The sequence below is a fragment of the Macrosteles quadrilineatus genome, unplaced genomic scaffold (assembly GCF_028750875.1).
Source record: "Macrosteles quadrilineatus isolate MER2022 unplaced genomic scaffold, UCM_ALF_1.0 Scaffold_1__1_contigs__length_201487025, whole genome shotgun sequence".
Classification (NCBI taxonomy): domain Eukaryota; kingdom Metazoa; phylum Arthropoda; class Insecta; order Hemiptera; family Cicadellidae; genus Macrosteles; species Macrosteles quadrilineatus.
In genome coordinates this window covers 121,467,235-121,482,021 of record NW_026542594.1, presented here as the reverse complement: position 1 = coordinate 121,482,021, position 14,787 = coordinate 121,467,235, and the positions used below count along the sequence as shown (strand labels likewise).

At 36.9% G+C, this 14,787-nt stretch overlaps 1 protein-coding gene across 1 annotated transcript in view; it reads right to left on the bottom strand.

The window, feature by feature from the left end:
* LOC128984048 (uncharacterized) overlaps positions 1–9,487 on the bottom strand; it is a 40,798-nt gene extending 31,311 nt beyond the window's left edge. The window contains exons 1-2 of the mRNA XM_054403334.1: positions 9,021–9,487; positions 1,171–1,438 (exon numbers count right to left, since the gene is read on the bottom strand). Coding sequence (XP_054259309.1) covers positions 1,171–1,438; positions 9,021–9,034 — 282 coding nt within the window. The 5' untranslated portion in view covers positions 9,035–9,487. The remainder of the gene's footprint in view (positions 1–1,170; positions 1,439–9,020) is intronic.
* Between the last annotated feature and the right edge of the window lie 5,300 nt (positions 9,488–14,787).

Here is a 14,787-nt window from a genome sequence, read left to right as displayed (position 1 = left end):
AGAAAATGCAATGACATAATTTGAAACCAAGCAGGCCTACATAGTGATAAAACATTAATGCAAACAACAATGCTTGTGGTTTTGTCAATATTGAAAGATAAAATGTCCATAAAAAAGGGGTTAACTTACAAAATAAGACTGTATATTATTTACATGTTTAGTATGAAACCATAAACAGTTTTATGGCACTAGGCACTGGCTGCGGCAAATTGAGAAGTGGAATTTAACAGCCATTATAAAGCTATTATTTTCACAAAATAGGTTTGGGATCTAATAATAATTACCCTAGTAATAAAAAAAGAAGTTGTAAAGGAATAAAAGTGATACAACTTTTATGAGCTAGCTGCTGAGTCAACAGTTCTTGGAAGTACTTGACTTGACACTTGATTGGCGTGATAAAATATTAATGGGTTTGAGATTGCTAATGGGATTTTTATTGCATAATTACTCTAGTAATAAATTATGAAAATGTAAACAAACATCTGATAAACCTTTTATGTGCTCCTAACCAACTAGCGATCAATAAAGTTATGGCCCATTAAAAATTTAAGGACATAGTCTGGCATTTAAGGACAATTCCCGTACATTTCATGGCCAGTAAAAATTTAAGTACAATTCCCGGTTTTCCCGGATTTCCCGGTTGGTAGACACCCTGAAGGATTACCAACAGAATGCAGCACTATTATTTTTTTTTAATATTTGACAACAGCTAATTTGAAACCAAAAGGTGAGTGAGCGTAGCGAACGAACTACAACCCGCAGGCGAAGTAGCGTAGCGAACGAGCTAACCTGAAGGCAAGTGAGCACAGCGAACGAGCTCCAACCGTAAAGGTGAGTGAGCGTAGCGAACGAACTTCAACCAGGACGTGTGAGCGCAGCGAACGAGCTCCAACCTAAAGGTGAGTGAGTGTAGCGAACGAACTTCAACCAGGACGTGATTGAGCCATGCGAACGAGCTCACATATAAAGTTAAACGGGGCAAAGCCCGCGGGTACAGCTAGTATGAACCTATTACAGTCCCTATTCTGTGGTTCTACTCTAATCAATATCACTTGTTCAGAAAAGACTGAGAACAAATCTATCTATTAAACCTAAGACAGGTAGAACCATTGACTATATAAACACTATATAAACAATGGAAGAACACAATCAAATTGTTATTTAACTCACCTTGACCTCATTTCCACTGTAACCTAAGGCAACTGCTAAATCGTTCCAATCTTTGTTCACCACACTGGCGTTGATACATGTGACCAAACAACAAATATCTTGCAAGATCATTCGGCCACATTGTGTGGTGAAAAGAATATTTGCATGAAGGTGTTTTGTCTTAGCAATTGAGCTCTTGAAAGATGCTACATAATTATCTCTAACTTCCTTTTCTTCAGCCAAATATCCATCTCTCTTTATCTCCAGAACAGGATTTGGTTGATAGGTCCTAAAAGAAGGTAAATGTGCAGTATAGGTTAATTCAATTTTTTTTTTTTATTTAGGGCTAATATTTTCTGTCAGTATTTTGCAGTTTATCCTGTATTTTACTTGCTGAATGATATTATGCAATCAGTTTTAGCATAGCCTCCTATAATACAATGCCACTGTGTTGGTGTGTGGCAACTTCGCACCGGCTGCCTATTGCCATGGTAAGTTAATAACATTAATAACAACCATGTTTTAACGTAAAAATGGACAGACGCTCCATTATGAATTAGTGCAACTCAGCTGTTTTAATAGGCCGAATCTGAGGCGTTGCCCATTTTTGTCTCGCTTCTACTAAAATATTCCCTAAAATTGTCAGATGTATTTCCTATTTAATTATTATTAATTTTAGTGAGTACTTTAGGTTTGCAGCTACAGGGAAGATATTGAGATGTGTTCTTTATTGCAATGTTGATAGCTTAGTATTAAAAAAACAAAATTTACAAATTTGGTTTAAATATATCCATAAACAAGCAAACTAGAACAGTTTTTTTTTTATTCTCCATACGAATAACATGGGAATTTTAAATTTACAAATTTCTTAATTATCTCCGTAACCGTTAGGCATACAACAACGCTTCAATGTACAAAATTATTTCTTTTTTTAAGCTCTACAAAATGGTTCGGGGAGTAATTAGGAAATGTTGTGTTTTTAGGGTCACAAATGGGAAAAATCTATTTTTACCCCATAAAACCTCCCATAAACCCCCGTTACCATAGTCTGATTATGCTGGTTGGCGAACTCGTTCGAATAAATGTAGGTTTACACGTTTATAGCAAATTTCATCAAAATCGGACCATTTTTGCTTGAGGTATCGCGCTAATGGACACATATGGGCCTATATATATATATTAAATTTATGAATTTGAACGGAGGTTGTTTTTGGCCTCTGGGGACCTTAAAACCAAAAAGTATATCGGTCCCGGGTCTAGATCTTACCACGAGACGTGCGGTAATAGCTTATTCCCTATATGGGAAATTCGCTAACAAGCCTGTGTCCAAAACAATGTACCAAAGTGTTCACCTTTTTCTGGGGGAAGAGCAGAAAAACTAATTTAATATTTACCTATTGCACAAAAAAAAATCATATACAATCAGTAATAAATTTGCAATAGTTTGACTGTGTGTTTCGGTTTTTAAGATAGTTCTCAATTAACTAAATATTGTTTTATAGTTTTTTGCGTTTATTTGAAATTTCAGGGAAAACTACAGTAATTTTTTAATTCAGGACATTATTTTGCATCATAAAAGTAAACAAATACAATAAAAGTGATGTCTGAGGTTAATATATGATTACCAAATATTTTACAACTTTGGCCAAACTGTGACGACCACGCACCAAGACTGAGAACTCAATAAAAGGGAAGGCTGAGTAAAGATTTGAATACTTGTATTATTGTATAAAAAGAGGGAATATTTACAACTTGCTAAGTACCATAGGCCTAGTGACTAAGTTAATTATTACATAATGGAATTTTGAAAAACAGCATGACTACCCCGTGAGCAACCACGGGGAGGGAAAGATAAGGTAAAACCCCAACTGACTGACTCCGCTAAACTGACTTACTGCTTCGGCAGTCATATACGTCACACAGAATCCTGACACCTCTTGTCAGCAGAACAATCCGGCCACACATAAGTTACCATGCAACAACCAAACCATCGAACGTGATGTAAGTTAGCCAATGGATGTATCAAATAAGTTACTTTGTGACACTTAACAAAAACTCAATTTAATTGCAAGATTATACTGACTAGTGGAGTTGCAACATATTTCAATTGCCAATAACTTAGTAGGCCTAGTTTAAATGGCTAAAATTTACAAAAACTGCGTTCTGGGCTGGTATTCTTACTAGCTCCAAGAACAAAAGCATTAACATGATAAAATTATTAAAAGGAGAGTACCGTTGCTTATGCAAGTGAAAATACCAATAACAGAATATTGGGTTTAATTTGTTCGATAGCCTACAATATAGGCCTAAGTTAGTCAGATATCAAAGTTGTGTCAACAAGAGTTTGACATTAGTTTCTTCCATTATTATAAAGTAGGAAAATAATGTAGGCCTAGGCCTATTACTTATGCAATTCCAATGGAATTGCAATGAATATGCAATGAAAATCTTAAGAACTTGTTCTAGAAGCCTAATTATCAGATGATTATTATAAATGACTTGTCTGATTGCACGTAACTGCATGTTTAAAGACCAAATAAATTCTCATTTTCTCATTCTCATTTTCTCTCATTCTCATTTAACTTATAAAAGGTCTCTCAACTTTGTCAGTGTCAAGAACTGGAAATGCTTGTCTGGTTAGTGATAGACTTTTGGTTAGACTTGTAAAACTCAGTGTAACGCTAAAGTAGTTAAAATATATTAAAAACTTAATCGGTACGGTACCTAGACCTACCTATTATTAGATTTTATTACAAATAGGCCTACATGGTTTTAGTGATTCAAGTGCTGAGCTGATGCATTCATTTTTTTAAAGATAGGCAACCAGGGCCGATTTACCAAATAGGCAAGGTAGGCACGTGCCTAGGGCGCGAGGCAATTGGCTTTTTTGGGGGGCGCCAAAAAATTGGGAAGTAAAATATTTTGTGGTTGTATTTGCATACGATCACGTTAAAACTCTGATAATCCCTCACGGCCGTGTAGACATCATAATAATTGTCTCCCGTGATTGCGGCAAAATTCTGACTATTTTCTGCTGTCGTGTAGACATAATCATCGTCTTCCATGATCGCGGAAATATATGAACATATCCCGCGGTCGTCAGGAGATTATCATCGTCTACCGCGAACGAGGCAACATTCTGATCTTTTCCCGGGGTCTTGTGGACATTATCATCGTCGTGCACAATAGCGGTTAAATTCTGACCACCACTCGCGGCCTTGAGGACATCGTTATATCATCCCCCGCTGCCCCGTGGTCGTGTGGACATAGTAGTTGCCTCCCGCCATTGCGGCAAAATGGTTATCATCACTCGCGGTTTTGTGGAGATCATCATAGTCTTCCGCAAATGAAGCAAAATTCTGATCTTTTCCCGCGATCGTGGGGACACCATCGTCTTGCGCAATCGCGATAAAATTCCCTCGTGGCCGTCAAGGCATCATTATCTTACGCGCGGTCGTTTGGACTAATCGCCCCCCGCGATTGTGTCCAAATGGTAATCATCTCCCGCGGCCATGTGGAGATCATCGTCTTCCGCGAATGAGGCTAAATTCTGATCTTTTCGCACGGTCGTGTGGACATTATCATCGTGTTGCGTGATCGCGGCATAATTCTGATCATCCCTCGTGGCTGTATAGAAGTCATTGTATCTCCCGCAGATATCGAAATCGTCTCCCGCGGTCGTGAAGACATCGTAATCGTCTCCCGAAATCGCGGCCAAATGTCAATAATATGACACAGTCATGTGGAGATCATTTATTTATTTATTTATCCTTTCAACGGTAACACCATTTTTACATTCAAATATACATTAAATAGGATTAAATCACTTTTTAAAATAGCATAGTTATCGTCTTCCGCGATCGGGGCAAAATTCTTGCTGTTTCCCGCGGCCGTGTGTGGACATTGTCATTGTCTTCCGTGATCGTGGCAATATTATGATCATCCCTCGCGGCCGTGTGTAGACATATCTCAGCTCAGCATGTCTCCCGCGGTCACGGAAACGTCACAGTTGTCATGCGCAATCGCGGTAAATTGAAAATTGCAGGTACAAATACTAAGTTCACGCATAATTCCCGGTTTAAACAAAACTCACGCATAATTCCCGAATTTCCCGACTTTCCCGGTTGGTGGATACCCTGTTATATATAATGCGAAGGGGCGCTTCTATTAGTTGTGCCTAGGGCGCTGACAGGGTCAAAAACGGGCCTGTAGGCAACAGATTGTATGTGTAGGTAGAGAAACATCAGTTATAGCTTGGGTCCATTGTTATTTAACTTAGCTTGATGATAAATGATCTGCCTTCAACTTTAAATAAGTTAGTCACGTCATATTACAACACTTTATGCAGATGACACAACTTTTCTTAACAAAAAAACAGATTTAAAAAGTCTCCAACAGTTAACTAGAGAACCCTTTCAGAAGCATACAAATGGTTTCCTGATGAATGAAAGTAAGACTCAGGAAATTTATTTCGCACAGGATACGCGTCCGGTAACCGGACGTGGATTAGGTGTCTGGCAGTTACTGTCATAACCTAACCTAACCAACCAAACTTGCTGATGATGAAAAAATCGAATAAAATTTAAATTCTGTACATAAAATAAAATTATAAATGCCAAAAATTCTAACAAAAGATGTACAGTTAGGCCGGTGACACACTATCCCGTTTTGCAGGTCCGGTTAAACGGGATCCGTTTGGCGGGATGATTCAAACTCATGTGTTTTAATGGGAGCTGTCACATTGATGCGGTTGCGGCGCGTCGACGGGATGCACTGCAAGATGCTGCAGTAGAACGGGACGACCGGACGACGGAGAGCTTCAATGAGAGCTGTCACACTGTCGTGTTTTGCCGCGCGCGTTTAGCATGTTTAACATGGACACGTTTTATGCAATTTAAATTAATCTACCAACTGTTATACAAGCTTTTTATTTACTGTTTGTTTGACTTGAATGCACTTCTTCAACCAAAAAAAAATTGAATGGGTAGTCTAAAATAAATACAAATTTAACAAAATCTTAAAAGAATAAAACTATTAATTGTCCTAACCTTATTGTTATCGTTAATCTTTCTTCACCACTGATTAAATTCCTGAATTGTGTACTGATGATACATTAAATGTGGCCTCAAAACGCGCAGCAGCTCATCTAAAGATTGTATGAACATTCTACAATAATTTTAAAAAAACTTGCGAGGATATTGCCTTATACTTTGATAAACTCTTAAACTGTTCATCTGTTATCATATTCGCAATGAAAATGGTGTACGCCTACGTAAGGTTTTCGCAAAAAACCACTTGCTTCAAGAGCACAGACAAATTTCACTTTAGACAACATCGTAATTTTATCACTATCAACAGTGCACTGCATGTGATGCTCACGCTCTTCACTCGAAATATGTTGCGTTGCGGTAGAACGGGACAAGTGTGACAGGGCAATGTCAATGCGGTAAAAACGCATCCCGCTAAAACGCATCCTGCTAAACCGGATAGTGTATCACTGGCCTTAGGCTACGGCCACATGGGCGATTTTTCACGCAAGAACGCAGTGTGAAAAAACACGAGAAATATGAGCAGCATTAAAATGTAATGAGGTATGCCACACGCAGTGTGTTTTCCCGCAGTAGCAGGTGCCTATTTGTTTCAATGCTACTCTAAATTGTCGCGTGTTTCCACGCTGCGTTTGTGCGTGAAAAAAACGCCCGTGTGGCCGCAGCCTTAAGAAGAAATAACATTCAAAGCAAAATCTTTGACAAAAAGTTAAAGTTACCGAGTTAGTTAAAGTTAAAGTTACAGGGACCTCTTGCATACCAGCCGAGCACTCTATCCACTACACCATGAACACCGATGGCTGTACATCCTATCGTTGTGGTAATGGTGTTCTGGGCCCCCACAACCCGGTGACGTCACTGCCGGACGCCTTATCCACGTCCGGCTACCGGAGGAGTATCCTTTGTGAATTTATTTTTGTCTAAGAGATCTGCCAGAAAGTATTAGGCTACTGCATAAAGTATTAAGTTCTTAGGAATTCACATTGATAAAAAATTAATCTTGGACATCCCGTATTACATAGGCTATCTCCTCAGCCAAACTTTCAAGTAGGCCTAAAGTAATATCTTTAACCCTTGGAGTGCCATGCAACGATATATCGTTTTGCACAACACATCTGAAAAATACTTCACAACGATATATCGTCGTCGGTAGTCTTACCGAAAAATACATTGCAATGATATCGGGCCGGCGCTACTTTCGATCATGTGAGTTTTAATGGGCATATCGGTTGACTCGGTGGGTACAGTTTCTTAACTGGGCTACACTAATATCGATTGAAACTATCGATTCGATTAGTAAACCTTCATGCGATTTTTTCACCATCAGCAAGTTTGGTTGGTTAGGTTAGGTAATGATAGTTTAATTTTATAATACCCCTAGATATATTTTTAAATGTTGATTATTAACCCTCCAAGTGTCCATAGTTTAGGCCTTAATGTCCACCTATTTTTGGCGCATTTGCAAGGTTTTATTAAAACGGACCTGAGAAGCTTAAAACAATGTTAATTCTAATGTTCTATATACCATTTTGTTTGGAAAATCATGGGCTTCAATATTATATACAAAACATAAGGAACATTTTTTCAAAAAAAAAATTTTTAGGTAAAAAAAATATAATTTTGAAAATTTTCCAAAAAAAATAAGTTTGCGCTCAATGAAATTGTATAAATTATAGGCCTATAAATATTTGAAAATAGCCACTTTGTTCTAAATTTTATGAGGATTACAAATATATAATAATATAAGAAAGTATATTTGCAAATAAATAAGTTATGGGCAAAAAACTGATTTCAGTACATAGCGTTTAGCTAAGAATGCATAGCCTAACCATAGCTAGGAATCTGGCTGATAATTTACATCAATATCACTACCTACTTCTTCAGGATCATCAACCAGCACTTCAAAACCACTTAAATCTTCTTATAATGCACCACGTATATCACTACTTTTGATTTTTAACACTAAAACAATGATAAACGTAATAAAACACATCAGTCATCGGTCCGGGGGAACCTAGCTGTTTACAAATACACGCACGTCAGCTGTCTGCTACAATATTTTCGGAACTAAAATGAATAGCGCTTAGAGACAGACCTCTGGAGAAAGCTTAGAATATTACGGAAAGAACGATACCTAACTCGATCCAGTTCAATCCGATTCAGTCAGTCATAGAGCCTTCGCCGTAAACGATGTCTGCGTGTCGAAAAATCGACAAGTAACACTACACAAAGTGTGCTGCTTGTCGAATTTTCGTCAAGTAACACTGGGAGGGTTAATCATAATTTCAATTCGATAGTTTCAATCGATATTAGCGTAGCCCAGTTAAGAAACTGTACCCAACACAGTTGTTATTTTGAAACAACGATGATTTCAATCAATTTCTCATACGATCGAGGCACGATATATCGTTTCATGGCACTTTTGGGATGAAAATTTATAGGCCTACTTTTACTGATTTGTATTCTTGCGCACTAAGCTTCGTCCCTATTGAAAGCTTGGCACTTTTTGGACATAAGTTACCTAGTAATAAACTCTGGCACTTTTCGGAAAGTACCAAAATAAATTTCTAGCACCCAGAGGGCTAATAAGAAGTCTGATAAAACCATGTACCATTTCCATTGTCTGACATGAATTGTATATTTGTAACTTAGATTTAATTTAGCCTAATAGGCCTACCTGACTTTGTCTAACTCATTGCTGTAACGCTTAACGACACTAAAGTTCTTATTTATTTATTTTATTAACAAAAAAAGTGTGGTTACAAAAACATATGTCATAGCCAGATATCCACGTACATAATTAAAAATAGACCAAGGCCTTACCTGTGTAAAAGCATTTTTTAAATGCCTTTTTATCACACTGCCTAGATAACTGTAATAGATATCTTCATCAAACGAAAACCAAGTAAAATACCCCCCAAGGTTGTGTAACCTAAGCCTATCGTACGCCTACCCCTACTTCCTACTAACCAACATTGTCTACTAAAGTTCACTTATCACTTATCTATCAACCTACTCAGTGAATACGAATACTCAGTAGGCCCTACTAAACTTCATAGACACAACTAGGTTAATTCACAAGTTTCTTGTGTTAAAAATTTACAGTTCAAAATTTACAGTTCGGTATTTCACCAATTTAATGGATCTGACAATTTAAAAATAAGTTTAATCTACGAATAAGGTAGAAATGTTTGTAATCCATGCAGAAAAATTATAAAACGTTATAAACCCAAGCCCAGGCCTAGCAGACAGTTTTCCTCGTCCTTGATACTTTTGTACTTTTCCTTGTTTATGATGACGTTTGTATTGTTTGTGTCTTTGTTTCTTCTTATCTCCTCTCACTCACACTCTCTCTCGTGAAGTACAGTTCACGGGCAAACCCTGTTTACACATCAGTACTACCATTGTTTTATCTATGGTACTACCAACAGCGAAGTGGATTCCATATGTATGTATACATTAATGAGTAAGAGGACCTGATAAAGTTTTTAGTTTGGAATATATGTTTTTAGTTAAAATATACAGCAAAAAATTTTCTTTGAGAAGCAAAAGGTTTTACACACGCTTTACATCTAAAAACCGGAACCACAGCCGGTTTTTATCTGAGGTGGTAGGTTGTACGTTTCCGTCTACCCACCACCTTGACGCGCTCCCATTTTGAACTAGGCTGAACAATAACCCTTTTGCTTTATGTAGACTTTCTATTGCAAACTAGTTTGTAGCACCCCCCCCCCCCCCCGGACAAGCATTGACAATGATTCTAGACTTACCCAACGTAAACGCGATAGATCACGCATAAACCGTGTTTTAGATCGTGTACAGCTTGATGTGTTTTATTTAACATTTCTAGACTTACCCAACTGTTCTGTATGTAATTAGAACAAATAATAAATGTATTTGTCAAAGTACAATTTTAACCAACTTCATTCAACACAAATTAAAAACAAAGTGAACAAGTAAACATTATAACCAGCTGATAATAGTTATAGAATAAATAAGCAATAAGTAAAGGTAGACATTTAGGATGTCTAAATCTAGTTCAAACGGAATAGTTTTCCCATTTATTTTTATGTTTAACATAATTTTTCTAAATTTATCTTCTGAGGTATTCATAGAACAAATGTCAAAAACATTAGTTTCCTTATAGAGGGATCTAACAGAGTTGTTCATATTTTGTTGTAGAAATATTTCACTTTGATCTTCGAACGAGTCTGTTATTTGTTTTACATTTCTTGAAGTAGTGTTAAATGTAGTCTTATTTTGTCTTTGCAATTTGATAGGTGCATTAGGATTTCTAAAACAAATCTTTGCTAGATGCCCTATTTTTTACAGAAGTTACATGTTGTATTTTTGTGTTTGCATTCAGATATGTATTCATGTAACTCTCCACAACGGTAACATTGTTTAAGATTGGTACTGTTTTTAGGTTTTTGAAAACTTTTCTGTTGTGCAACATTTAAGTTAACTGGCAATTCATTGTTTTCATGATTGAATTTTGATTGGATTGTTATTGAATCGTTTTGAGCCTTTTCAATTACTTGAGCCATGTCTACAGCTTTTTCAAAACTCAAATCACTGTCACTTAGAGTAATTAACCTTGTCTGTATTTTTTCATCCCTTAGCCCGAGTATGAATTGGTTTCTCAGGGCTTTTGACAGAAATGTGCCGAAATTACAATATCTAGACAACTTTCTAAGATCCAATGAAAATTCAGAAACGTTTTCTCCTTCATATTGGTGTCTACAATGAAATTTGAATGTCTATGATACTTCATTTGGTTTCGGTGTAAAATGTGAATTAAGAGTTTGAACTAATTCAGCATAGGATTTAGTTATAGGTGATACAGGATGGAATATATATCCCTAAGTTTACTGTAAGTGTCTGATCCAATACAGTGAAGTATCGTAATTTTCTTTTTATCTTCCGAAATGTTGTTATAAATTAATGATATCTCTAGTCTTTCCATATACATTTCCCATGTTTCATATCTTTCATTAAAGGGTCCAATCAATGCTGAGTTAATCATTTGAATTTTTTGAGAGGTATTTGAATTACTTGTACTCACCTCCATCGTCGCCAAATTGTTCTGTATGTAATTAGAACAAATAATAAATGTATTTGTCAAAGTACAATTTTAACCAACTTTATTCAACACAAATTAAAAACAAAGTGAACAAGTAAACATTATAACCAGCTGATAATAGTTATAGAATAAATGAGCAATAATTAAAGGTAGACATTTAGGATGTAACACTGTTGAATTAATGAATAAACCTTTTACAAATTCTAAGGCTTTATTTGAGTAAAAACCAACATTACAGAACAACACAAATAAACAAGTTAATTTGCATGGTAACCAGGACAGCTGATCAAAGTTGTAATATCAAGGATATTAGAAATCATCACATTCTCCCCTGGTTAAAATTGTGTGCATAATCTTGTAGGTATTTTGGAAGTCTTTTCTCCCTGAATGGTCTTTGAGAAGTTTCTGGTAAATTAGGTACACTTTCACTTGTTTCCATATCATCGGTTGGATTTTCATTTATTTGTACATCATCATTTTGTGCCTCATCTTGTTCTTCTTGAGAATTTGATGTCTGGGCCATAGCAGTGTCGGTTTCATCTCTGAGAAGTCTCACATCCCCTCGAGGAGCCAAATGCTTTAGAGACACGTTCGATTCTTGTCCATTTTGATTTCGAACACGAGCATACTGAGGGTTAGCTTCGATAATCTCTACTTCATCCACTTTCTCATCGTACTTGCTTGACTGATTATGGCGTTTTAGTAGAGCTGGTCCAGGAAAACTTAGCCATGTGGGCAAAGCAATTCCATTGCTTGATCTCCTAGAGTGCACAAAAAAGCGTTCGTGGGGAGTTGCATTGGTAGCCGTACACAGTAAAGATCTAATAGCATGCAATGCATCATTGAGAACACGCTCCCACTGCCTAATTGGTAAATTCTTTGTCTTAAGTGCAAGGGTTATTGTTCTCCAAAGCGTTCCGTTGAAGCGCTCGACTTGTCCGTTTCCTTCTGGATTATAAGGTGTTGTTTTACTTGTGGCGATACCACGAGAATGTAAAAACGATACTAGTTCTTGAGACAAAAATGAAGATCCTCTGTCGTAGTGGATGTAACTTGGAATTCCAAACATTGAAAATAGATTACTAAGGCAATTAATCACAGTAGACGAACTAGTATTCCTACACGGAGATGCAAATGGGAATCTGGAATACTCATCTATGATGGTAAGTAAATAATTATTTCCTGTGCTGGATGGAATAGGTCCTTTGAAGTCAATGTTCAATCTTTCAAATGGCGAAGTAGCCTTGATTAGGTGCTGATCAACAGGTTTGTAAAAACGTGGCTTAACCTCAGCACAAACAGGACACGACGTTGTTATATTCTTTACTTCCTGTAGGGAATAAGGGAGATTCTTACTCCTAATCCAGTGGTACATTCGAGTCACACCCGGATGGCTTAGTGCTTGATGTAGTAAATCAAAGAGACGAATAGGCCTTTCAGTAACTGAGGCACTGACTCTTGAGAATGTATCTGCTACGACATTTTTATTTCCTGGACGATACACGATATCAAAACTGTAAAACGACAACTCAAGTCGCCACCGCAAAATTTTGTCATTTTTGATCTTACTTGAGTGTTTCATATCAAAAATAAAGGAAAGGGCTTGTTGATCTGTCATTAGTTTGAAATGATGACCGATAAGAAAGTGTTTCCATTTCCGTACAGCTTCTACAATCGCACTTGCTTCCTTTTCAATAGCAGAGTGTCTTTTTTCAGTGTCAGAAAGACTTCTGGAAAATAATGCTACAGGTCTTCCATTTTGACTTAGAGTTGCAGCAACAGCAAAGTCAGATGCATCAGTCTCTACCAGTAGTGGACTTTCTGGGTCAATGGTAGTAATAATCGAGCTGGCAATTTCCTTTTTCAGTTCATCAAAGGCAGATTTTGCAGATTGAGGCAAAGGAAAAGATTTACAACGGACCAAGTTTTGTATTTTGTCTGAAAAATTACGTATCCACTTAGAGTAATGGGCAAACATTCCCACAACACGCTTAAGAGATGTTGCATCTTTGGGAGGAGGCATTTCCAACAACGGTTTCAGTCTGTCTGGATCTGGTCTCATGGTTTTATTACATATCAAATAACCTAATAGCTTTATTGAACTAAGAGAATACTTGGACTTCTTATCGTTCAAAGTGAAATTATACTTTTTAGCTACCTTTGTAAATTCTCGTCATGTTCTGCTTGAGAGCCGCCACAGATGGTTATATCATCTAAATAAGCATACACTCTCTTAAGATTTTCTTTTAATATTATGGAGTCTATCACTCTTTGAAAACAGGCTACACCGTTGGTGACACCAAAGGGGATTCTAGTGAACTGGTATAGCTTACCATCAGCTTCGAATGCTGTGTAAGGTCTTTCTTCAACAGAAATGGGAATTTGATGATATGCTGATTTCAAGTCAATAGTACTGAATATGGCATAACTAGCCACTTTACTTACAATGTCGTCAATCCGGGGTAGTGGGTAAGCATCAAGTAAAGTATATTTATTTATTGTTTGGGAATAGTCAATAACTAGACGTTTTTTATGGGTTTCATTCACAGTGATTAGTGGCTGAGCTCGCCAGGGAGAGTTAGTCTCTTCAATAATGCCCTCAGATAGCATGTTTTGTACCTCACAGGTAATGAATTGTTTGTCTTCATCTGAAAATCTTCGAGTCTTAGTGGCAATGGGTCGTATATTAGGAACTAAATTACTGAACAATTTTGGAGATACAACATCAGCCGATAGTAAGCTACATATAGAAAGTGGTGGTCTAGGTCCTCCAAAAGATACGTCAACATGAGAGTGAAACTTCATGAGATCATGGCCGAGTAATACATCTGCACATAACTGAGGCAAAATTGACAACTTAAAACCATTGTACGTATGACCTTGAATATGTAAGTCTACTAATACGTAGCCTAATACTTTAGATGTCAAAGTTGTAGTAGCCATAGAAACCTGTCCACTTCCAGGTATTACTTTAATTCCGTGTTTTAAAACAAAATCATGATTTATGTAGCTATCAGAACTACCAGTATCAATTAAAGAGTTAGCATGTCTACCATTTACTCTGGCTGAGACGACAGCTTTTGACAAGCAAGCAGGTCCAGCGGCAGTAATATTAGCTGTGGTATTTTCAGGCGAATCTGAAAAAGCGGAGACTTTATTGTTTCGACTAAAACCTCTGTTGATAGCTTTGGATTTACATACCTTTGAGAAGTGACCTTTTTTACCACAACAATGGCAAGTGACATCTTTTGCTGGACATACGGAACGTGGATGACGCTGATGGTCACAGAAGAAGCACCTAGACTGTGCAGCAGCTAACATTTTTGAATTTTCTGACTGAATTACATTTTTTTCCTCCTTAATACTCTGACTTGCCTTAGGAATTGCATTTAGTACTTCACTAGTAGAATGATTTATGTATTTATCATAAACTTGTGCATTATTCTGAGCCATTTCTAGAGCTAGAGATTGATTGATAGCATCTTGAAGTTCTAATTGTTTGTTTTC